This window comes from Fundulus heteroclitus, chromosome 8, assembly GCF_011125445.2.
Source record: "Fundulus heteroclitus isolate FHET01 chromosome 8, MU-UCD_Fhet_4.1, whole genome shotgun sequence".
In the NCBI taxonomy this organism is placed as follows: Eukaryota; Metazoa; Chordata; class Actinopteri; order Cyprinodontiformes; family Fundulidae; genus Fundulus; species Fundulus heteroclitus.
In genome coordinates, this window is record NC_046368.1 from 31,342,391 (window position 1) to 31,368,793 (window position 26,403).

Sequence of the window (26,403 nt, forward strand, 5' to 3'; positions counted from 1 at the left end):
TTTAGGTGGAGAGCTCAGGAAACTGTCAGTTTGAAATATCACAAATTTCTAACAACGTCAAATCCCTTCTGGGGATTGTGAAACATGTCAGAAGCTCTAAACTCTTGTTTCTGGACTGTTTAACATTTCACCAGTGGTAACATTCTGCTTTTAGCTCTTTAGTGTTTCTGTTTCCTTGTGTATTCAGCTGTCAACATCTGCTCTCCAAGTCATCATAACCAGCTATGCTGTTTTTCTCACACTTGGTGTCTCTTTTTCCACTTACTTTTGCCATCCGCAGGCTAAACATCAGCGACAGCGACATGTTGACCTTCACTGATGGTGATGAGGTCACGACTCGGATTCTGGGGCGTTATGTTGGAGGCAGTAGTCCCTTCAAACTCTCCTCCAGCACACCAGACCTGACCGTCACCTTTCACTCTGACCCTGCAGGGCTTGTCTTTGGAAAGGGGGAAGGTTTCATCATCAATTACATGGGTGAGAGCATAAAAGTCATTAGACCTGTACTTTCCGGGTTGAATGCTCCAAATGTTTGTTGAAAATCCCCAGATCTTGTGAAAAAATACCTTTAAAAATGTATATCAAATAAAATGTATTAAGCCCCTATAATATCATTACAGTTCCATGTTTATTTCAAAACTAGCACATCTTTTTGTCTTTCCTCTCTATTTATTGAACTCCACTGCACAAAACCTGTCACTATCAACTTTTAAAAAGAAAAGAAATGCTGTTGAATGTTATTAAAGTTGACCAGGTCTGTAGTTTTGGGTCATTAGTTTTTTTGTATTAGTCAGAGAAGTGTGTCTGGACTTGGAGGCAGCCCCGGAGTCCTGTGAGGAGGGGGTCCAGGTGGATCCCCCTCGGTCCGCTCCCTGGAGTCTTGCGCGGATGTGGTCCAGGTGGATCCACCTACCGTCCGCACTCCAGAGTCCTGCGAAGAGGGGGTCTGGGTGGATCCCCCTCGGTCCGCTCCCTGGAGTCTTGCGCGGAGGTGGTCCAGGTGGATCCACCTACCGTCCGCACTCCAGAGTCCTGCGAAGAGGGGGTCTGGGTGGATCCCCCTCGGTCCACGCCCCAGAGTCCTGCGCGGAGGGGGTCCAGGTGGATCTGCCTTTGGTCTGTGCTCCAGGGCTTCATCGAGCCACCAAGCACCCAGGGCCTCGTCGAGCCACCAAGCACCCAGGGCCTCGTCGAGCCACCAAGCACCCAGGGCCCCGTCGAGATGCTAAGCACCCTGGGCCCCATGATTATTATAAGGTCCCTAGGTTACTTCAGGAGTTTGTTCACCCACACCAGCTACTCGACAGTCAACTTCCTGAGTTGCTATGTAGGCTGTTGTTAGCAGAAATGCTGCAGGGGCTGCTTCTGAATTTCATGGCCTCTAAGTTTCTGGGTAAGTCTGAGGCCAAGCTCAAGGTTCTGTCTGACGCCAAGCTCCAGGCCCGTTGCAGGGTGTGCGTCAGGGGTGCTCATCTGCATTGTTGACGCCCACCGTCAAGAGCCCTGCACCGTCGTCAAGAGGCTTCTGGGCCGGGGTTGTCCTCCGGGTCGCCCGCCAGACATCCTGCCACACCGAGGCCTGCCTCTGGGTCGCCCGCCTGAGCCCTTGTTTTGTCTTTTTGGGTTGTTTTTTGTTTTACAAGCTTTGGACTCTATCTGAGGTCACTTTAAGAGGACCTGCACGTGTTCATCATGTCCCCGGATCAATAAACTTAAACTGGATTGAGGGAGTTATAACTGACCAGATGCAGATTATAAAGGCCTTCAACAAAGTATAAGTGTATGCAACCAGGTTACTGCTGCCATTTTCTTCGTTATTCCCCTGAACAATTTTATTGTTTTTAGTGACATGCTTTTTGTGGGTGTGAATACTTTTGGAGCCATTCTTCATTTAGCAACATTCAAGCTATTCCACTTTGGGTGAAATATTGTTTCTCGTTTAGGTATAAGTTAGCACATTTTTCCAAATGTTCTCTATTCGCACAGCTGTCATTAATTTCTGAATTTAACATTGTTAAATTTCACAATAATGAGTTGTGCTCAGGTTGAAAACCTACCTCATTTATTTCTAATTTCACCAAGTTAAGGGTACTGGTGATTTAAGTGAATTGGAATGCACAAGATTCTCTATGGTATTGTTACATCTTTATTATAAAAACTGTTGTCAGGAGACAACTTTTTTTGTTTCTACAAATATGATTATTAGTTTGTTTATTCAGGAGAATAAATAAAACTTGAGTGCCACCTAGACACTTTCTTTTTTAAGTTATTTATAAAAAAATAAAAAAGTGCAGAAAAGCATCAGAATTATCATTCAGCTATATTTGGAAAGACTTTATTTCATTTAGTTTTCAATTCATTTCAATTTTGCCATTTTTCCCTCTAGCTGTCGACTCTTTTGTCCCCCAACGTTCTCATTTGGCTTTTCTTCCACTTTCCCTCTGCCCTTATTCAATCACATCCTATTTGTTTCCCCGATCGCACAATGGCACTCACATACAAGTGTGGGGTGTCAGAGGCTGTAGCTTCCTCCGCTCTTTTACACGGCGTCATCTGCAGTGCATCCCAGATCCAACACCTGACACCAATTTAGGTTCGCACTGAGACACATGCGGTCCAATTTACTTGTCACCCTCTCAACAGCACAAACACCCATGCATTTCTCAGAGTAGTAAATTATGTAGACACAACATGAGGCTACTCTCTTTGAATATAAGTGGGAGTATATGTGCCTGTGCTGATAATAAATAACACAGAACAAATGTTCAGACTGCATAGCGGAGAAGGACCAAGTCAATAGAAAGTGATAAATTGATCCTGGAGCTTCAATTTACAAATCCCTGCGGCCCTGTTAGATTGTACAGAGTTATGCAATCCTGTAAGCCAGCAGTTCAATCATTAGATGTACGAAGGGAATAGCAAGATAATTAGATTTAACCTTGACAAAGTCTCGATATTGTCAATGTAAATGGAAATATTATGCATAATATGTACAGTATAACAAACGTGATATTGTAATCTTTCTTACTTACGGAGCACAAGACCCACCTTACAAATTACTAAACATACAAGAGCAACTTAAAAAATCATGAGTTTTTAATTTAATCAGATGTGATTGATTTGAAAAAGTTTACAAAAAGAAAACTTAATCCAAATAAAAAAGATCCCCTCATCTTGCAGATAAAATATTTTCTTTGTAGATTAATGATGAAGCTCTGTGTGCTGTGCAAGGAGTGCTTCCCTTTTTTAAGTGGCTATCTTAGAAGGAAAGCAAGCTTTGTAGTTGACACAATTATTTTACCATAGGACCTATCCTTTCAATATAGATCACATTTTAGTTTATTTTCAAAGTTTGCTGGTCTAATTCGCATGTTGAGGCAAATGATGAAGAGATTTGTACATCTACAGCTGAAGGCTAATATTCATTCCAATGCTTCACCCTTCTATCATTAAACCACTACACCCCTGGAGGTTTTAATGAATAACAGATGTTGCAGAGGTTTTTCAAGAGCACCTTTAGAACCTAAGGAAATATATTCCCCGTTGGAAATGTTTCTTTGTTCTGTTGTTGTTGCAATGACTAACTATAATGTCTACATTGTAGTCTTAAGGTGTACTACATTTGGTATCAGTGTAAATTATTACCAGGCAGACAAGAAAACAGTCAAAATAGGCTTGCAGTCTGTTTAAAAAATGTATTGTCGCAGGCGCAGAGGTAGTGCACACAACCCAGGTACAGAGGCCTCAATCTTTTATGTTGCCATTCGAGTCCTGGCCCATGGACCTGTGTCGCATGTCTTACCTCTCTCATTCTCAACTCTTTCTTGTCAGCCTTCTTTCAAATAAAGGCCACCAGTGCCACAAAATAAAAATAAAAATGTATTTTCACAAGGACAAAAATAAAAAAAATATCTAGAATGTTAAATTTGATGCATTCATATAATGATAACTATACCATTTATTCATTGTTGCTTTATTTTGAGAAACACAAACAATTACTATTCCACTCGTTATTATTTATTAAACCAAAACAACTCCCTGTTACAGTAATTATTCTAATTCAATAAACTAGGAAACACTACTCGCTACTAAAAATAAACATGCAAAAGAAAATAAATGAAAATAAACAAGTCAAAATGGATTAAAATGAGATGCTGCTATCGCTCGCTTACCGCCAGGAAAGATAAACCTATCCGGAGAGGATGAGTGGAAGGACGGATTCTGCAGCACTCTGCCTGTCAATGGCGATGGCGGCTAAGCAACAGATAGACCGGCAGGTGGAACGAAGGCACGGAGCCTGAGCAGCACCACAGCGGAGACAGTTTAAAGGAGCAGCTGAAGGAACCAGAGTGAATCCAGGGAACAGGGTCTCTTGTCCGGCTTGGCAATACCAAGAGGGCTCGAGGGGAACGCCAGAGCAGAATCTGAGCAGCAGGGATTCAGGAACCAGTCCTTAGCGCACAAAGTCACAACGGGTGAGTAATCCAAAACGAAGCAAACTAGGAGAGACAGGAGACAAAGTTAGAACGAGGATTCTGAGACGTCAAACTCTCAGGGACGAGGAACTGTCGTGGGACAGTGGCCACTAGGCGTACCATCATGGTTTAAAACTCTGGTGTCCTTCAGCTGTATGAGTGCTCCCTTTAAGCTCCAGCCTGGATTGCCACAACGAGCTGTAGGTGCGGGCCACGCCCACTAGTCAACTCAAGCCACCTGTGGAATGAAAATTGGCAGAGCACAGCCGTGCAAGACAGCACGGCCTGCAGAATCCTGACACGAACTTTTAGACAAAGAAAGAAAAGATGGAGAGATAAGAAGAGAAGAATGGAAAAGGAAGATTGACCCTCGGTGGGATCAGGGTGTAACCAACCAAACACAGCAGAATAAGTTATTACATGCACAATATCAGAAATATCCAGCACAATTAAACAACTCTGTGTCGGAGTAATTAAGCATTAAACTAATTCCTAATAGGTTCTGCCCAGGCACAAAATATCACCTCATGGGTGAAAAGAGAAATAAAAAAGAAATCCTTTCTTTACTCTGACGTTCCCTCAGCGGGTGTCCTGGTTTCGGGTCTGCGGATCTGTGGTTTCAGCAGCTTCAGGCGGTACCGGTCCGTCAAGCAGCAAGGAACGGGAGGGAATTCCTTCGGTCTCTGGGCATTAAGACGCTTTGTTCGGCCAAACAAAAGCGGAGTCTGATGATCACTGGGAGATAAGCGGCTCTCAGTCTCTCTGATCAAAGTGAATTCAAAGTACTTTTAAAGTCGACCTCCTGCATAGGCAAGCAGGGATGAATTTGATATGGAAGTTCTCGGTCCAGCGAGAAATCGAAACACGTGCCATGTGGGTATCCCACGGGATGAAACAGCTGTGTGTGTCTCCTCAGTTCAATATTTACCTCTGACCTAAATATTTAGCTTGGAGCTACATGTATAGCTTGTCATATTAGCTAAATATTTAGCTAATATCCAAATTCATCTGCTTACAAGCGGAAGTAGACCACCAAAACAAAAGCTGTGTCTTGCAAACCTCTATATCAACTCCTGCTACTGGCAAAACAGAATTGCTGCAGGAGTCATTCATGTAACTTCTTCTATCATCAATACGTTTTCTCTCGACATGTCCAACATTCTAGCTGAAAACATAGAACGACCCATTTTAACGGCAATACCTATCATGGATGTACAGCAACAACGATTGCACCAACACCTGATATAGAGCCACCATAACTAGCTGTAAGTTTGTAACCCAGCCAGGATATAAGAAGTTACATGAGGGACAACTGAAGTGATTCAGTCCCGCCAGCAGCATTGGCTTATGTAGAGGATAGCAAGACCCAACTTTTGTTTTGGTAGTCAGTAAGTGAATTTGCATAGGAGCTAAATAAATTACATTTCTGTGAAACAATTCAGTTTTGCCTGAAAACAAAGTGCATGCTGAATGGGCTGTGAGTGATCTGTTCACTGCACTGTGTTCAGAGCTCAGTCTAAGCCCCACCTTCTGCTGAGCTTTCAGTGTTTTTCACAGGTTGGTTGGTATCTGTTGCTCCTGCCGCTGTTAGCATCAGCAGAGTAGCAGAACAGCTGATCGAATGCTGCTGTGTAAACATCTTAACAGAAACTGAACAAAAGTCATGTTTTCAGTGCATTGTTGTCATGTATTCAGAGCCTAGGTCCAAAGACAACTTTGAGATACATACTTACATACATAATTTGGATGAAGTTACCTTGCAATTTTTTATTTTTTTATTTCATTGTAACCTTCTTATTATTAGCTTGGTTGTATCTTGCTTTTATACAACTACTGTGGAGACCAGAATCTACCTCATCCAGCACAACTGATTCCTTGTATGATTCTAATTCAGTTAAGAAAGAAAAAAAGAAAAAAAAACAGAAACACAAGCCCCCCCATCTCAGAATGAATCCCCTAGGCAGACAGATAAGCTAATGAAACCCATCCATCCCTCCATTGTCTTCCACTTAACCGGGGTCGGGTTGCAGGGGTAGAAGCTTCAGTAGGGAGGCCCAGATGTCCCTCTCCCCAGCCACTTGGGCAAGCTCCTCCGGGGGAATCCCAAGGCGTTCCCAGGCCAGCCGAGAGACATAATCCCTCCAGCGTGTCCTGGGTCTCCCTCTGTGCCTCCTCCCGGTGGGACGTGCCCGAAAAACCTCACCAGGGGAGGCGTCCAGGAGGTATCCTTACCAGATGCCCGAGCCACCTCAACTGGCTCCTCTCGACGTGGAGGAGCAGCGGCTCTACTCTGAGTCCTCCCCGGATGACTGAGCTCCTCACCCTATCTCTAAGGGAGAGCCCAGACACACTACGGAGAAAACTAATTTCTTGTATCCGGGATCTCGTTCTTTCGGTCACGACCCAAAGCTTGTGACCTTTGTCTGATGAAACCAAGGGTGACAATTCCTCCTGCTGAAAGTGGGCTAAGAGCCAATGGAAATTAAAAACAGAGAAAATAAGCCAAGTTGGTTCTGAAAGATTAAACAGCAATCCCAAATGTAGGTACTGTTCTGTTTTACGGTTAGGCCTGTTTTCTGGCTTTAGAATCTCCAGTCCAAAGGCCTCTTCTGAATGTTCTCTAAACCTTTCCTCAGACTTGTTGTGATATTACCGCCATGATCATTAAAATGGTTGAGGTCAGATTGAATTCTGATGACACAGCCACAGAGGAGAGAGAGCCAGTGGGGACGGCCCCTCATTCTCTCAGCAGGGGTTCCCTCTTGCTATAAATGTTTTCCCCCCACAGACAAAAAGTCTTTTCTCCTCACACTCCTCCAAACCCTCAGATGACCAGCACTCCTCTGGGGCTCCCAAGGGGAGGGGGGTTTCCTTCCTCAGCAGCCATGTGACTGAAGACCCGAAAGCCACATGCTCCTCATAACAGCCATTCTGTTGAACTCACCTGCCTGGACCTTCCTTACTGCAGAGACAAAGGAGGCCCTGGCCGGGCCTGACCGACGCACATCTAACACCTGGGAGGAACTTCTCGTCGCCCGGAGAACATGTCTGGGCAAATCAGAGTTAAGTCTGCTGTCTTAACCTCATAATCAGATGCAGAAGGAAGAATCCTGTATGCCAAAACAGCTTTGTTGTATTTCTCCTCAGCCTTTACAGGGAAGCGAACCCCAGTTGGAGCTAAAAAGCCGACACATTTGGGCTTGCTTTCGAATGTGAGGAGAACCTGCTTAAATCGGGCTGCGTCCAAACCGGAGAACGTGGCAGAGACCAGGCCTTCGGTCCCGACCACACATGCGTGGTTCTGCTAGGCCGCAGGACCCCAGGCTGCCCGACCACATGGTGCTGCAGAGCTAAACACTAGCCTGCCAAGAATAAACCGACATCTTTCCTGCTTTCCAGTACTGCCTTCTCGGATGGTCCCAGACATTTCAAAAGGAGCTTGTTTTAAAGCATAAAACTTAATCGTTCTGCTCGGCCATCCTTTGGTGGTGCAATGAGCATTATTCCCGCATTAATATGGAATATTAATGCCGGTTTTAAAGGCAATTTCGATAACTTTAGACTTTAACCAGGTTAGCGACCGATCGCTACAGCGACTTTAGCGCCCGGAGGTAGAATCGCATAAACAAAGGCAAGCGATCATAAGGTTTAAACGATTTTACTGAACAAATCAGTCTTTAGAATATTATTTACTGAAAATAATGTTCTGGTTAACTAAGGATTTGCATTGTGAATGGGTTGAAACACATGTCAAATGTTGTTCTGAATTAGTTAAGCTAATTTAACCACAATTCACATTCTTTAAGGTGAACTTTGGTTCTTTAACTTAAACAAAATATTTTTTTATCAAATAATGTTTTGTTTAACACAGGCTTTGCATTGTGAATGGATTGAAACACATACCAAATGTTTTTAACTCCATTCCATGCTTTTTGGAATCAGATCTGTAGTGAACAAGGAAATTCACTGAATTATTCTGATTATGATCAACCACCTTGTTTTGTCTTTTGTTTATTTTTTGTATGTAAATAGTTCCTTAGCTTAGCTTCTTTTATCTTCATTTTGCTTAGTAGTTTAGTTAAGTTTCACTGGCCTAGTAAAGAGGATTTGTTAATCGAAATATTGAGTTAATTCAGATAAACAGCATTAAGTTACATAGTGATGTTCTCTGGATGTCCATTTTATTTCTGTTATTAAATTCTTGAACTTAAAGAAGTTGTCACTCCTTTATTCTGTGTGTGCAGGTTTTGCTGTTAAAAGATCGCTAGTGCTCGAATTCATCCCTTTCAACCATTGCCTTGATATCAGCTTAAGAGCTGATCATCACCATACAATACTTAACAGACAGAGGGTTATTTAATAAACATTAAATAACTTTAAACAGTGTATAATTGCACAACAGACTTAAACAGGTATTGAAAATCTAAACTGAGTTAGATAAGTCACAAGATAAATCATAAGTTAGTGTGATTACTAACAGGTGAGTAAATGACTCTGTGAGACTGTGAGTAGGCCCTGCAGTGCTGTAGGAGAACCCACACAGCCAGGGCCAGAACCCACCAGCAACCATGACCATCTCCCTTAAAACAACTCCAGTCAGCCTAAACCATACATACCCCTTGACCTCCAGACAGAATCAGCATTGAGAATTGTCAGGCACCAGAACAGAGACTGGGAGCTGGACACAGAGCCACCCAATGGTGCCCTCTCCCACAGGTAGGGCCATTCATCCAAACAAACAATGGCCCAAAAACCCAGTGACTTACAGTCCATAATGCAAGCCCCCAAATCCCTGCCAGGACCCTGGCCAAGGATGGTACACTCAGGAACCCCGAGCCACCGAGCCAATCCCAGACCCACTACCAGGCCAGTAACCCATGTCCGCCGGCACACACTCCCCAAGAAAATACAGCCACCGGCGGTAACCCCCGAGGCCCAACCCCAGGGGCACCCCAGAGCCCCCAAGACCCAGGCACATTCCCACATCAGCTACAAGGCCCCACAGGAGAAATCCAAAGGTTCCCCCACCAATATAATTATTAGACTGCATTTAGGCGAGATAAAACTTGGTTGGGAGAAGTAGGCAAAATATCCTCAGTGTATTGACATTTCTTATATTGAATATCTTTAATAGAGATTCCTTTTATTTTGTGATCTTCCTTTACTATCTGTGTGAGTGGTTCTATGAATAATGCAAAGAAAGCAGGCCTCAAGGACCCCTTGAGCCCTGCCCTAAATTGTTCTGATGTTTGAAATAAAAATTGGCAGTTAGAATCATGTCAGGGAAATGCATATGTCACATGGTCGTTGCGGGAGAATTGAGAGCTCTGTTAACTAAACTACTAAGGAAAATTGAGATAAAAAGAAGCTTAAAAACGATGTACACACAGAGAAAAGACAAAATAGGCAAAAACCATCATCAGAATGATTCAGTGAATCCTGGTACCCTGCAGATCCAGGTCAGAGAACCAAAGTTCATCTTAAAGAATAAGATCAAATTAGCTTAACTATTTTTGAACAACATTTGATATGTGTTTCAACCCATTCACAATGCAAATCTTGAGTTAAACAAAACAATATTTGAGGGAATAACATTTTAAAGAATGATTTGCTCAGTAAAAATCAATAACCTATAGGACATTTGATTTCTATTAATGTAATTATTTCTCCGGGAAATAATTAAGACTTGAACTGGTAATTTAGGAAGCTAGAGGACGCTGTAATCAGACGATCAACGGGAAATGACATGCCAGGGCACTTCCTGTGGCCATTGTTTAAATTAGCTTAAATTTAATCCTAACACTACACAAACACCATTACATCTACATTAATCTTCCCTGTTAATGCTGTAATAACACTCATAGTTCTATCGAATGATGCTGCAGTGCATGAGCAAGAACAAGCATTATGTTTAAAACAAACCGTAGTTACGTTTACTAGGGTATTAGCAGTAAGTGATCCTAGAGGCTAATAGCGCTATGCTAGCGGACATTCTGTGCTAATTTAAAAAGACTTTTAAGCTCTATTTGGTCATAATGAGCAGACCGGACAACACAAACATTAATGACACATCTGAGTATAAAACCCTTATGGAAATAAAGTTTGTCATAACCATAAATTACACCCAAACACATCTGCAAAGTTTTGTTTCAAGGACGCTAAGCTATGCCTGTTAGCTCGGTCAAGTTTTAAAACATAGTAAAAGCAGATTAAGTAAACCATTTTCCCCAACGACTCTACCTATAATTTCTCTGCCAAACCTCAGTCTTTGTCTGGTTGTGGTGACCGGAAATCTGGTGAAAGTGAATTAGGGCGAGCAACATGTGGACCTCTGCGCAGCAGAAGTGTTTCATTAGACTTCCTGCGAGGGCCTCGGCATAGCTTGCAGTGGGAGGAATTTTCACATCAGCTTTTCTCCTGCAAAAAAAAGTTACAAGCAGCCTATTTCCATAGCAGTCGGCTGGTTAAGTTCCGATGTTGGTTTCACAGAAAACAGCTTGGTCAACCCTGCAGATGCTTGTGAGTCTCCAAGGGTCCACAGGTAAAGATAGAGATAGATTTGAGGGGGCTTGGTACATAGCAGTGTTGGCACCTAGATAGTCTTTGAACTTTTTTTTTAATTAATATTTTGCATTGTGGATCATTAAGATCACTGGGTGACTGGTCTTAAGTCGCCGGATAGTATTTGTTTTGCATCAGTATCTGAATTAACAAATAGATATACACCAGCAGGGCAGTCAAAAGTAGCTGGTCAACGGCGGCAAATTGCCGTCTATAGCAGCTCCTGCCGCCGCCTACTTTTCCCCGATTATACATCCCAAAAATCAGCTTAGCATCTGTCTCCACTGAGAGCAACATTAACGAGTGATTGGGTTCCTTGTTCCAACCGAGATACTACTTTTCCGATCAAAACACAGACCGGTGTTATGCCGAAAAGTGTAATAAAACCATGAGAGCCGACGTGAGTTTTGAAACTGCAAAGCTTTTTAAGTGAAGATCAAACATTCACAGCACACAGCACCGCGTTCACAGACAAGTGTGATGCATTCACGAGCGTCAGAAAGCTATGGTGCATTCAGGAGCATGGGACATTTCAAACTTACAAGGAAAGAGGCATAAAACGGAATAGAACTTAACTCATACAGTAATGTATTTATCCAGAAACAGCGTGGGCTTTCTTACAATACTGAATGCTCTATAATTGTATTTCTGATATTTTTTGATTATGCACATCTGTTAGCTTTTTATTCTGAAAAATCTATAATATTACATATAATATAATATTACAGCAGCAAATTATCAAGGTTTTTCAGGGGATGCATTTTGTGTTCGTCTCTGGAATCCTCGCCGATGATATGATATCGTGTGTGTGATGAGTGCAAGTGAAATTAAACTGAGATAAGAGATTTCGAAAAGAGCGATATGACTGAAATAAATTCAACATGTGAATTCAATTTCAAATTCCAACCCTGTATTTTTATCATAAAAATTCGACTTGGTTGGTGAAGAAATGTTACCATCGTTTTTAGAACAGAACTGTGAATAATAATAATAAGATGAATAGACCTCACCTAATCTGATCTGTTTTATGTGGTGCTAGTAATTCAAATTAAACCATTTTTATGCAAATGGAGATTACCTTACCTTGTTAAAACATGATGATAACATCATGTGAAAAAATAATGTTTTAAGAATAATGATAAAAAAGAAATGTTTTTGAAGAATTGATCATTCACATTTTTTGCCTTTTATTGAATTTGAAACATGCACTCTGACTCTATTGTTTAAATAATCACCTGTCTTGAAAGCTTCCAAAATATATCAGGGAGAGTCTATTTTTCAAAATTCTCCCCTCCGGGGCTCGGGCACCGGCATAAGTGCACCCTCCTACTTGATAATGTGCGGCCTGCTACTTTAAAAAAGTTTGACTGCCCTGCACCAGTATGACCTTAAATGTTTAACTTCTATATCACGAGTTAACTTTGTCTCGATCAATGTGAAACATAAGAAGCAATTAATTCTTGAGTATGAATGTAAACTGTCTGTGTAGGGTAAATCTCTCTCCAGATAGCCATCAGTCCTGTTCCAGCTAGATATTTTTTAAGAGTGATCGCCTATGAGCTTGTTTTCTGTTTACTGTTAGTAGAGTCAAGATAAGGTTGTAGCTGTGAATTCCATTCACTCCACATATGAGCACCCCTTGGGTTTCCTCTGTAATTAACTAAAAATATCTTCTTAATAAATATCTTGTCAGCTCTGCCCATAAACCTTTAACAAAGTGGCCATTTTATATTGAATATATTAACAAAGTGGCCATTTTATATTGAATATATCCTTTAACTAAAATAAATCTCCCTTCTGAATCTTTTAACTGCTCCGTGAGTTGAAGAGCAGTCAATCTTGTATGTACACTTTAAAAATGTTTTATGTCTTGAATGGTGAAGATGATTTTGTTTTCATTTTAGTAACAATTCTATTCATTTTAATAGGATTTCTACGCCCATTAAAGTTTAGACTGATTATTTTAACTTCATGATTCGTCCATATTTCCCAGATATCCAATACACCTATATTCCTCATTTACCCCAAAATATAAACTCAAAATGTCTCTGAAATACAAAAATATAAATAAAAATAAACATAAAAACACCAAAGACCTCCAACAGTGAAATGTAGATAGAACCTTTAATTGGTGAGAGGAAGCCTTCCCAGGGAGGGCACCAAAGAGTAATTCTGACATAACCACAAATAGACTATAGTGTCAGTTTTCTGTTTTAGATAAATGGCCCGTGGAAAAGAAACATCTGTATTTTAAACAAAGTACCTTAATCATGTTTTTAGAGGCAAACAATATTCTGAGCAAATACTCCAAACAATGTTTCATCTTCTGTACTATTAAAGTTAACATCAGCCTTTACTTGGGATAGATGCTGGAATAGCTACTCTTAACTTTCCTGCATTTACCACAAAGCATATTCTTCTTGGCAGGAAGAATGTGTTAATATCTTTGGAGCTTCTCTCTAACCTGTATGACGTTCAGTACTCTGCTGCTGCGTTTGTGGGACTGCAGATCTCCCAGCTGCTCCCTTCCAGTGCATTGTGGGGTGCATCTATAGCTGTGGCTCTGCATGTCGCTCACTGGGAATGAGCTCTGTATGGTTTTTCCTTCCATGTGCATTATCCTTTTCAGACTGTGTTTTGTCACTTCTTTCATGCTGTTGTAGGTTCGGAATCCTTCTTCGTAAAAACTGCAAAAGTTTCGCTGGTGCCAGTATGTGTGATTTGACTCCTTTTTTTCAGCATCTTCTTCAGTGGCGTGTGCGGTTTTCTTTTATTATTAATTTCTGCTGGGAGGTCGTGATCAAAGAAAACATTAAAACACACATTTTTCTTCTTCCAGGCCACAGTCAGGACCATTTCTTTAATTTTATAGACACTAAACCAGCCAATCATGGATCTGGGAGAGGCTTGTGAAGGTAGTTCTAGAGCGAGTGAGCTTCACATGTATCATCAGCTTCCCCCACGTCATCATTATTGTTCTTAGGTATGGTCTTAGATATTTTCGGTTTGCTTTCACCCACAGATAGGTTGAACAAATACGTAGACTTAACTTTATTAGAGAAAATCTTGTTTTGAAATTATTTATGAAATCTATCATGCCTCAAGATCTCATTTACACCCTTTTGGTGTAAAAGAAAATGTCGTGTCATTATCAGCTGTGGTGTTTCTGATCATGTTGAGTTTTTGACCCTTGTTAACTGTGACAGAAATGGATCATCACTGCCAGCACCTGACAATATCAAATTGGGGCTATTAATCAAGCTCTTGTCTGTAACTTCTCTTCTCAGAGGTGTCCCGAAATGACTCCTGTCCTGACCTCCCGGAGATCCAGAATGGCTGGAAGACGACTTCACACGTGGCACTGGTGCGAGGGGCTCGAATCACCTACCAGTGCGATCCCGGCTATGACCTGGTGGGACGGGAGACCCTCACCTGTCAGCTGGACCTCTCTTGGAGCTTTCAGCCCCCCTTCTGTGAAAAAAGTCAGTTTTGCTCTGTTTTATAATATAACTTCTCCTGTTCTTCTTCAAATATATGTTTGTGGTAAGCTCATCGTAAACCTAAGCTTAAGCAACAAAAGAGAACTCAGCAGAACTCTTTGTGATTTTTGATAAAGGTTTATATCTCTACTTAATTAGCTAAACAAATTTTTGACTCATAAGGTGTTAGAAATACTGGCTGACAGTAAAAAAAAAACAGGGTTATGTCTTTGAAAATATCAAACAGTGATTACATTTTAACCAATTTGACTTACTGAGGAAAGGCTTGGGTCTCACTTTGGAACAGCCTTGTTGGTTCAAACTGTTGATTGGACCAAAACTGTTGAGCAGCAGGAAGGAGACAATAGATAGAGTAGAGAAGGAACTTTTAAGAGTTGCTTTAGAGATTTCACAGTACTTGTAGTTTTATCTTCCGCTTAAAAAAGGTTAGCTTTAGGAGCTGAAAATCATTGAAAGTAATGTTATATGAAAATGATAGCAAGTTACAGATTGTTTTATATTATTAGGTCTTGCATCCCCAGCATGTCATGGGGTTCAAAACAGCATTTTGCTGTGAAAGATTACAAATGCAAGATATTGTATACTTTTTGAAGATTTGAGTTTCTAAGATGAGCACTTTCCTGTGTAAAACCTGAAAACTAATGTGGCAGTTAATAGCCAATCTAACATACCTCATTGCTGTGTTTATAAACAGCCTACAACAGCTTTCACACCTAACAGTGAGACGTGGGACTTCCAGTTTGGGTGAGCATGTGAATGCAGCATTGCCTCGCTCTCCCGCAGTGATAACTTTATAAACTCACACTTTCTTTGAAACACCCAATCCACAGAGAGAGGCAGAAATAATATCAGAACCTTGAAAACCACAGAGAAATGTCTAAAGCCGCAAAAGCAGCTAAGAAGACCAAAGCAGACACCTCTCCAACAGTGCAGTGCTAGCTAGTGTTATGCCAGAAACCTGTTTGATTGTGTATTATTATTACTTATAATTTGCTATTATAATTTTAATAGATCATTCAAACTCAAATGGTAGCTATAACAAATGTAATTCAAATGGTTGTGATCCAAGGGCTAGAAGCCTGTAATGACTAACACTAACAATGCATTTATTAATTAGCTGTTATGAACGTATTTATGCTGATAAAGCGTGATCTGACCGGTTGTGACCGATCAGACTTATCCAGCAAATGCTGATAACAAATTAGGACTGCAATTGGAGTTTTAGCCCTTGCTTCTTTATCACAAACCAATGAAGATGTCTCAGTTGCTTTTAGTCAGTTTTTAACTCAAAAAGAGGTAATTCTGTACTCTTAGAGACCATATAACTTCTGGATCAAAATAAACACAATTACTATTCCACACGTTATTATTTAGTAAACCAAAACAACTCCCTGTTACAGTAATTATTTTAATTCAATAATAACTAGGAAACACTACTCGCTACTAAGATAAAAATGTAAAAGAAAAAAATGAAAATGAACAAGTCAAAATGGATTAAAATGAGAGGTAGCAATCCTTAATTCAACTCACAGTTGTTTAAACATCACATTCAAGACGTCGTCACTTTGACGTAGCAGCATTGAAAGACAAAATTGCGTTGAGAAACTAGATGGACGCTTCTGTATTTCACAACAAGCGAGCTAACCGCTTAGCTACTTTGTACCTTCCCAAGTTGGCAACTATGACAACATACAACGTATGACCTTGTGTGATGCGTGAGGAGGAGGTCTTAATGACATACTTAGCGCACATGCTAGTGTGGGGCAGGCTTTGACCAAAGGGCGGTCTTATTGCTAAACAGACTTCAAAGAAAGTGTGCGAACCTGGAAAAAAGGGTGGACAAAGAGATTGAGATGAAGATAAGGAGAGAAAGAGAAGATCGGCTCTTGGCGGAGTCCGCTTACAATCAAACCAAAAGCAACACAGCCAAAATCACTTATAAAATGCATGCACACACATCAGAAATATCAAGCACAGTTAAACAACTCCGTCTCCGAGTAATTAAGCATTAAACTAATTCCTAATAGGTTCTGTCCAGGCACAAAACATCACCTTATGGGTGAAAAAGAGAAAATAAAAGTAAAATCCTTTCTTTACTCTGACGTTGCCTCAGTGGGGATAGTCCTGGCAGCTCCAGCAGCAGCGCGTCCGTGATGGGATGAAGGAGCGGGGGGACAAAACCACACAGTCTCTGGCTTTACGACGCTTTGTTTGGCCAAAACAACAGCGGGCTCGAGCGGGTTGACGATCACTGGGAGATAAGCGGCTCTCAGTCTCTCTGATCGAAGTGAATTCAAAGTACTTTTAAAAACAACCTCCTGCATAGGCAAGCAGGGATAAGTTTGATTTGGAAGTTCTCGGTCCAGCGAGAAATCGAAACACGTGCCATGTGGGGAATCCCAATGGGAGAGAAACAGTTGCGTGTCTTCACAGTTGGCGTGATGCCAGTGAAGAAAGGAGAATGAAGCGCGCCAGGCACCTTTATATCGTATCATAGCAACGTTATCTCGTTGCTAGGGCCGGTGGTCGCGCTGACCCTATTTTGACTGTTTCATGCTGGGAAATGTGGTCTGTCACGTCATAAAATGGCATAACACTAGCATAGCTAATATGCTAGAATATCACAGAGTTGGCATCGCAGCCAACTTCGAAACAACATTCTCTGCTCTTCAGCAGAGACTTGACAAAATGTAGCCATCGATGACGGAGCATGGTCAGCAAATAGACTCATTGGAGTCCCATGGCAAGCTGCAGGTGCAATGAATTCCAGCGCTGGAGGAGAGCAATCAGCAACGCTAAGTTGACAGCAAAACTATCAATCTTGAGAGCTGCAGTCGCAGAAACAACATCGGGATAATCAGCCTGCCAGACTCAGTCGAGGGACCCAGGCCCACAAGCTTCTTTGCCGAACTCCTGACCCAGGTACTCAGTGACTAGACGCTTCAGTCTCCTCCTGAGCTGGACTGGGCGCATAGAGCGCTCACTGCCAAACCACAACCCGGCTCAAGGCCCAGACCGGTAATAATTTGCCTGCATTACTACCAGACTATCGTTAATTCAGGAGGCTCGTAAGAGACCCTTCGTTACCAAGGGACACTAATTCCGATATTTGAGGACTACACACCAGAAGTTACATAGGAACGGGCTAAGTACCAAAAATTGATGGCCGATCTTTACAACCTCGCTCTACGGCCGGCAATCCTCTTTCTGGACCGATTGCATATTACTCTGGAGAGCGGAGCAAAAGGTAGATTTTCACCCCCAAAGAAACCTCCACCTTCACGGCCAGATATAAACAGGCTCAGATGCCCGTATAACTGCAGCCAATGCGAACCAGGCTAACTTACCTTCTTCTCCTGAGGAGCTGATTTCTCATCGGTGAGTCTTAAGTTTAGGACGGGAGGGGAGCCTGCTGAGCGTTTGTGCTCACCTTTCAATTTTATAAGGACAGTATGTTAAGCTAGTTTTTATGTTTATTACAAACGGACTGAAGGACTGGTTGGACACTGTAGGTTAGTGATGGGTCCGGCAACACCGATGCGTCGGCGCATGTGTCGGTCTCATAGAGCGAAACCCGTGTCGATGTGTGTATTGCTACGGAAAAGTCACGTGACCGATACAGGAACTGTTTCGGTCACGTGACCAATACAGCACCTGTTTCGAACTGACTGACGCGCCAAACTGTTTCTGTTCCCTCTAAGCTGCACGCGTGTGCATTCGCGCACAACAGCGCGCACAGCAGAGCTATGCTGCGCAGTAAAGAAAATCCAAGCTGAACTGTAAACAAAATAACGGTTAATAATGATTAATTTTTAACTATTTTGCAACTCTGGTGTGATGGTGTTGTACCACAGTCTCGCTCTGTGAGCGCCAGGTGCTGATCGGAGCGCACCACTGATGGATGGGTTCTGCAACGCTTTTTTGGTTGGGCGGGTTGCGCTGTGCGTCTTTGTTCTGAGCGTCGTTTCTGAAAAAAACGACTGATCTACACTGAGTAGAAAGTTGATACTCCGAGTAGTTTTTCCTCCCTTTGTCATACTCAGCATGTCCGATTTCAGAACAGATGATATCAGTCAGGTAACTAAACACAGCGCCCGATCAACCATTTGTAAAAAAATAAAAAAGCCAGTCCACAAGCATCCTCCTTCACATTATTTATTGACTGTATCTAAAAACAATCAAATATATGTTTAATTCAAATGAAAATATAAAATAATACAATGCAACATACAATGATTTAAATTGTATTGTGTATACTTGGTCATCAAATCAGTGTCAGTTAACTCTGTCAACCAGGTTGCCTGTAGGGATTTTTAAGGTCCAGCAGGTGTCAGTATTCAGTGACACAGTATCGGCACAGTATCGGCACAGAGTTGCAATGTGTCGAAACGTTTCATGGCGCCTCATCGACCCATCACTACTGTAGGTGCAGGCTTGATGCTTAATATTTACGGCTAATGTTGAGCTTTCCCTGGGTTTGATTCGGCTGATCCAGAAGCTGGTGCTGCGTGTTACACATTACTTAATTGTAATTTGAAGTTAATGAGAAGATATAATAACCTGTATTGTTTCATTGCTTAATTTTATATTATCTAAGCTGAAGCTAATACAAGTCAATTTTTTTAATACAATTTAATGAAAGGGTGGCCAACTTCGCAGTACATTTTAGTTTTAACTGTAATTAACTTATACCCTGTGTTTTATTTCTATTTTATTTCTATTACTTTGTCTCTTTGGAACCACTTTTGGTATTTAAACTATTTTGAAATATATTCTTGTAACACAAGTGTTAAGAAAATGTGTTCAATGTTCACATTGATTTGCATGGGGGTCTATACAAGTTTCAACTAGCTTTTTAAGCTGTGGGGCTGAGACAAGTAAAGGAGAAGAGGAAAGATGATGCAGAAAGGGAATTAAGAACATTGGGGCTTAGTTTTGTTAAAGGGGACAGGGGAGAAGGGATGGGGATGAAGGTCTTCGTCTGATTTTATGCACTTTGAGTTCTGTGTTATATGCGTACTAAGTTTCTGTACAGATGATCCCACTAATGTGAAAGTCTCACTGCTGGATGCTGAACCATGACTAATGGAGGTGTCGCTGGTGGACAAGCTGTGAGGATTCTTTCACGAAATACTGGTGGACTAAACGCTGCAGTCAAACGTACAAAAGTCATGGCACATTCTGCACAAATTCGGACATTATGTTTCTCCAGGAGACACACTTATGTAACTCTGACCATAGAAAAATAAACAGACCTTGGATTAACTAAACTTTTCACTCCCAATTCAATGTAAAAACAAGATGCATGGCCAAACTAAAAAATGTTCACTTCACTCCAGCTAAAGTACTGACGGATTTAAACGGTCACCATGTTGTTGTTACTGGTTCATGATATGGAAAGTAGGTAATCCTAGTATGTGTCTATGGTCCCAATTGGGACGACCATGGTTTTGGGAGCTCATTATTTACTAATATTCCAAATTTAGATTCTCACCTTCTGATAGTGAGAGGAGACATGAACTGTGTGATCGATCCAACACCAGACAAGTCTAGCCCGTGCTTAACTACGTCCGTGAAAATGTCCCAGGTCTTTTCCATGTTTATGAGTCAGTATGGGTTTGTCGACCCTTGGTAAGTTTTACATCCTTCTGCAAAACAATATTCTTTCTTCTCCCATGCACATCGCTCATTTTTATGCTTAGAATACTTCTTGATAGATAAAATCTTATCCCAGAGATTGTTTCCACCGAGTACTTACCCAAACAGTGTCGAACCATGCTACAGTAATCTTAGACCTTCATTTTAGTATGAAGCCAAAGGCATTCGGACAGTGGAGGTTAAATCGTCTCTGGTTCGCAGATGCCAGCTTCTGTAAGTATATTTCTGAATTGCTTACCCTCTCGTGCGAAACTAATAAAAAAATTATGAAACTTCCCCGTCCATAGTATGGGACACTCTCAAAGCCTATATAGGGGCAAAATTAAATCTTTCACTTCTCATGCTAATAAATTAAGCAGATCTCAGCAAAAAGAGCTGGAGGAGCATATTTGCAGTTGAGATGCTTCCCTCTCAACTGCAAATATGCTGGATTTATAATAAATAAAGATTAAACTCAAGACAGAACTCAATCTCCTTCTCACATCTGACGTTGAACAGCTTCTCTCGGGGGTTGTTGTATGAACATGGTGACAAATCTGGACACCTCTTGGCTCATCAACTGAAAGCAAAAATGGCTCGGACAGAATAAACAGCACTTTTAATCATTCTTTTCCCAACTGTATACCTCCAAATCCCCTATAGATGAACACCAATTAAATAACTGTTTTAAAAAATTGGAATTACCTAAAGTTTCGCCCGAGGACAATCTAAGGCTAGACACTGTTCTCACTCTCTCACAACTTAAAGAAGCATTAGAGTCAATGAATAGCGGTAAATCCCCAGGCCCCGACGGATACCCAGTCGAGTTCTATAAAAACTTCTCAGATCAGTAAGCTCCACTATCACTTGAAAAGTTCTACCATTCATTCAAACAAGGCACCCTGCCACCCACATTCATGCAACCTTCTCTCTCCCTAATTCATAAGAAGGGCAAGGATCCACTGAGCTGTGCTTCTTATGGACTAATATCGCTTCTCTCGGTTGATGTTAAAATACTTGCAAAAATCTTGGCTTGGCAGTTGGAATCTGTCATGCCTTAGATCAGGGGTCACCAACATGGTGGCCGCAGGCACCAGGTATCCCCAAAGGACCATATATGGGGCCCTCAAGCCTTCTTCAAAAAATAGCAAAACACTCAAGTGAGCTTAATTTAAAATGCTATTTTATTCAGATGCTCTTCCTTTTTAATCATACTTGTATTTACATAGATAAGCATTAAAACATGTTTATATTACATGAAGTTAAGGTTCAAATGTCAGTACAGGTAGCCTTTCGTATGACATAGTACCAATGAAGTAACTCTCAGTTTGAAAAAGGTTGGTGATCCCTGCCTTAGAACATTTCTGAAGACCAGAGAGGATTTATAAGGGGAAGTCACTCATATTCTAACATAAGAAGGCTTCTGGATGTTATTCTCTCTCCATCCTCTGCTAATGTCCCAGAGCCCATAATCTCTTTTGAGGCCTTTGACATGGTGGAGTAGGCTTATCTACTCTTCCCAAAGACAGTTTGGTTTTAATACTGACTTCATTTCATGGGTCAGACTATTCTACTCCTCTCCCTTTGCTTTAGTGTGCAAAAACAATCAACGCTCTGCCCCATTCCCACTTCCCCTAGCAACCCCCTTTTGAAATAATCACCTGTTCATTTCAGCAAAGATCAACTCACAATTCCCTGCATTAGAGAATAAAGCGCTATATAGTTTAAAAAACTTGTACATTCATGGTATGTTTGCAAGCTTTGACCAACTAATCTCTACCTTTAATCTACATTAATCTGACTTTTTCGGTACTTCCAATTGCAGTACTTTGCAGAAACACCCCATCATTCATACAAGTACAAACACCGAGTGGGATGTACCTGGCTCACAAGGCTAAATCCTTGTCAAAGGGCCACATCTCCTACTCTTATAATTTACTGTCATTGGCCAGTGAATCCACTTCACATAAGATCAAGATGATGAAGAACTTCAATTGAATTTTTCTGAGAGTTACTGGGGGAAGGCGATTGCTGCTGTCAGCTCATCATAGTTGTGCCAGACTTTCACTAAGACAATTTAAAGTCTTCCACAGATTGCACTATAGTAAGGAAAAACTCTCAAAGCTCTGTCCAGAAAAGGTTGATAAGAAATGTAGTGCTTGCAGACCCAATGCAATCTTACCCACATATTTTGGGCATGTCCCAAGTTGTCAGAATTTTGGCAATCATTCTTATGTCAAACGTACTAGGCTTAATTGTAATTCCAACCCCACATATCGCCATATTTTTGGAAACGCCATTGCATTTGCTTCCCTTATTGCTACTAACGCCTGAACCACCATCTATTCAAGTCTGGCTACATAACATTTTAGGTCTTCTGAAACTGGAGAATATCAAATCCTCACTTAGAGGTTAGTCCGACAGGCTCTATAAGCATTGGAGACCGTTACTTAACAATACAAACTACCAGCTTTGGGATGTCTCACTGTAAAGCCTCACTGTGTGTTTTTGTGTGAAATCGCTGCTATTTGCCAGTCCACCAGCGGTCTACCCCCAAGAACTTTTCACATGAAGGCACTTCATGCACAACTATCTTGTTTTAATTACTGAGGAGTGCATCTATCTATCTATCTATCTATCTATCTATCTATCTATCTATCTATCTATCTATCTATCTATCTATCTATCTATCTATCTATCTATCTATCTATCTATCTATCTATCTATCTATCTATCTATCTATCTATCTCTCTGTCTGTCTGTCTGTCTGTCTGTCTGTCTGTCTGTCTGTCTGTCTGTCTGTCTGTCTGTCTGTCTGTCTGTATGTTTGGTACAAAAACAAAGATCCCCATCCCCAAAAGAACAACAAGTCCACCATGAATCAATGTCGTAGCAGTTTACATTCATCCATTATCTATGCCTGCTTATCAGTGGGTGAGGGGCAGGATCCACCCTGGACATGTCGCCAGTCCATCACAGGGCAACACAGAGACACGCAGGACAGACAACCTAACAGTCATGTTTTTTGTCTGTGAGAGGAAGCCAGAGTCCCTGGAGAGAACCCACAGATCCACAGGGAGAACATGCAAACTCCATGCAGAAAGACTCAAGGTCAGACCAAGAGCCTTCCTTTTGATATAATCACTAAGGCATCAGTGCTACCAAGTGCCCAGATTATTTAGCTACTGGTGTTAGACCAGATAGTTCAATTGCTGTTCCTTCACCAGATTACCTAAGTTAACTCTTACAGTCTTATACTGTCCATGTTCACTCCCTAACACTACTCTGCAGATGGAGGTAAACCGCACACCAAGGTGTATGTGAAAGGCAGGATGTTCTCCAAGAATATCTGGCATTAGATGGTGACAAAATACCATTCCCTCACCTAGGGGCAGTCCCTGGCATTGGTTAAACACACAGTAACAAGTTTATCTGCCCAACAGATTCAAACATAGTCTGTGTGTGTGTTTTAAATTCTGTTTAGTAAATTCCTGTGTTGGGGTCATTGGTGCATGTGGTGTGGGAGAATGTGATGGAACATGAGAGACAAATGGGACAGGAAGCAGACCTAAAAATAAATTGTCACTGTAAACACTACAAAAAGGGCACTAAAAGTAAGTCAAATGTTCTTGTAATTAGTGTTTTTCCCTTGATTCGAGCAGCTAAATAAGACTATTTGCCAATGGAATAAGATTTTTGCACTTAAAATAAGAACAAATCATCTCCATCATCTTATTTCAAATGCAGGATATCTAATTATCTTATTTAAGGGTAGAAATACTAATTCCATTGGCAAATAGTCTTATTTAGTTGCTTAAATCAAAAAAATATACTAATTTCAAGAAAATGTTACTTACTTTTAGTTGCCTTTTTGCAGTGAGCATAATTTAGATTTAGTCCACTCTTGTCTAATTAATTATGACTAAATTTGTTGAATCATCTGTTGTAACTTTCCTTAGGCCCCCATAGAGCACCATGTAAATAAATACACCTGGAAAATTGAGCTGGCCTGGGGAAATATTTGGTTTCAACTGTACATTTGGCACTTCAATGTTAAACTAGTAAACTTTTTCTCTTTCTTTTTTCTTTCTTTCTTTCTTTCTTTCTTTCTTTCCTTCTTTCTTTCTTTCTTTCTTTCTTTCTTTCTTTCTTTCTTTCTTTCTTTCTTTCTTTCTGTCTTTCAGTCATGTACTGTTCAGACCCAGGCCATGTAGAGCACTCCACCAGAACTCTGTCTGATCCGAAGCTGCTAGTTGGCACAACCATTCAGTACAGCTGCAACCCTGGCTTCGTCATGCAGGGCGGCGCTACGATCTCGTGTTACGGCCGTGAGCCAGGGACGCCTGTGTGGACGTCTCGCCTTCCCCACTGTGTATGTGAGTATCTGACACAGAGCCATCAGGACAAACCTGCTGTTTAACATGTGGAATTGAAGCAGTCTGACTAATTTCCTAAGCTTGCCATCAGATCAAAAAACTGTGTGGCAGTTAAAGAGCAGAGGCTCTTTTGTTTCCTGTTGCAGACCCATCTGCAGGACTGGATTTGTGTGATTTCTTGGCTCTTTCTCTCTGTTGGTGACAACAATCCCAACATTTCTGTTAGCCAGAGATGGTGCCTCTTCTGTTGTATTTCACCCTAGGCCTGATAATGTGTAGACTGTGTATATTTTTCAGGGCTATTAATGTGGGTGTCAAGTGTTTGATGTGTAAATGAAATGCTAATAAAGCATAACAATCAGCCCTCAGCCACCTGGAGGAGGGGGTGGAGATTATCCATGACTCACGTCACCTTTAGTCAGAGTCTGTCAAATCTGTCTGTGGAGCTCTGACACAAAAAAGAAACCTAATTTGGGAAACAACAAAACCCACCCAGCTCCCTCTTGTGTTGTTTTCCTCCTCCAGCTGAGGATTCCGTTTCCTGTGAGAACCCTGGTCTCCCTGATAACGGCTACCAGATCCTGTCCAAGCGGCTGTACTTGCCCGGCGAGTCCCTCACATTTGTTTGTTACCAAGGTTATGAGCTCATAGGAGAGATGGCCATTAAATGCATCCTTGGGAACCCTTCTTTTTGGAGCGGCCCTCTTCCACTTTGCCGTGGTAAGACTTTGTTTTAAATTTGGCCAGTTAAGTTTTTTATGTTGAGAATCTTGCTTATTTTTTGCTGTATCAACTGTCATCTAGCATCCGTTTATGTAGTCAGTCCCTTAAATATACCTTAAAATGACCTGGCTAAACAGCTTTAACTTTAGTAATGCTGATTATACAATACTAGTTTGGCATGTCTTTGTGTATTTAACAGTCAAGCCAGCTGAAAAAAATGTAATTTAACATCTATGTCATGTTTGGGAAATCAAAAATGTTCTTGAAATGAACCTATGCATTCCCAAGTGAACCAATGGTTGTTAGTTCGTCACATTTAGAGTCCATTTTAGGTTTAATGCTAGCAGAAGAACACGGGGAAACAAAAAGGAAACAATGAAAGGTACAGTTTAGTTTCTCTGCAATGGGGTTCATTAAAACGATTATGAGCCGCAAGTATCTTACCTGTGGTGCAGGACTCACTCGGCATCTTCAATTTGAAAAAGTTTTGGAGGCAATGGCTACTCAAAATATCGTCAAACTAGTGTGGCTTGCTAAAGTATTAAACCCCTTGGAACCTTTTCATATTTTATCACGTTACAACCACATTTTCAGTGATTTTATTTGATCAAACTACACAAAGTAGAGCATAATTGTGAAGTAGAAGGAAAATGATAAATGACTTTATTTTTTTTTTACAACTAAAAATCTGAAAAGTGTGTTTTTTATATCTGTTAACATTGTTTGAAGCTAAGTCAGATTGAATGGAAAGCACCTGCTAACATCAGTTTTCAGGTTTTGCCAATTGCTTGGACTTTGTCAAGTTTATCCAATCAGATGAATACTTGGATCTTAAACCATTCTATTGTAGCACTGGCTGAATGTTTTGGGTTGTTGTCCTCCTAAGTGTTGAACCTCCATCTAAATGTCAAGTATTTTGCAGCCTCTAACAGGTTTTCTTTCAGGATTTCCCTCTGTTTATCTTCATCCATTTTCCCCTGAACTCTGACCAACTTCAGTGTCCCTGCTGATGAAAAGTAGACACAGCATAATGCTGCGGCAACCTTGATTCAGAATGTGCGGTGTTGATTGTCCACCGTTCCCAATTGGATTGTCCACCCAGAGTATAAAAATTTCAAAATGCTGGTTTTG

At 41.2% G+C, this 26,403-nt stretch overlaps 1 protein-coding gene across 5 annotated transcripts in view; it reads left to right on the forward strand.

Moving 5' to 3' along the window:
- LOC105916877 (seizure 6-like protein) overlaps positions 1-26,403 on the forward strand; it is a 145,886-nt gene that overhangs the window by 99,469 nt on the left and 20,014 nt on the right. For all 5 annotated transcript variants that reach the window (XM_036140573.1, XM_036140570.1, XM_036140572.1 and 2 more), the window contains exons 10-13: positions 281-477; positions 14,324-14,518; positions 24,358-24,549; positions 25,075-25,269. In XM_036140573.1, coding sequence (XP_035996466.1) covers positions 281-477; positions 14,324-14,518; positions 24,358-24,549; positions 25,075-25,269 — 779 coding nt within the window. The remainder of the gene's footprint in view (positions 1-280; positions 478-14,323; positions 14,519-24,357; positions 24,550-25,074; positions 25,270-26,403) is intronic.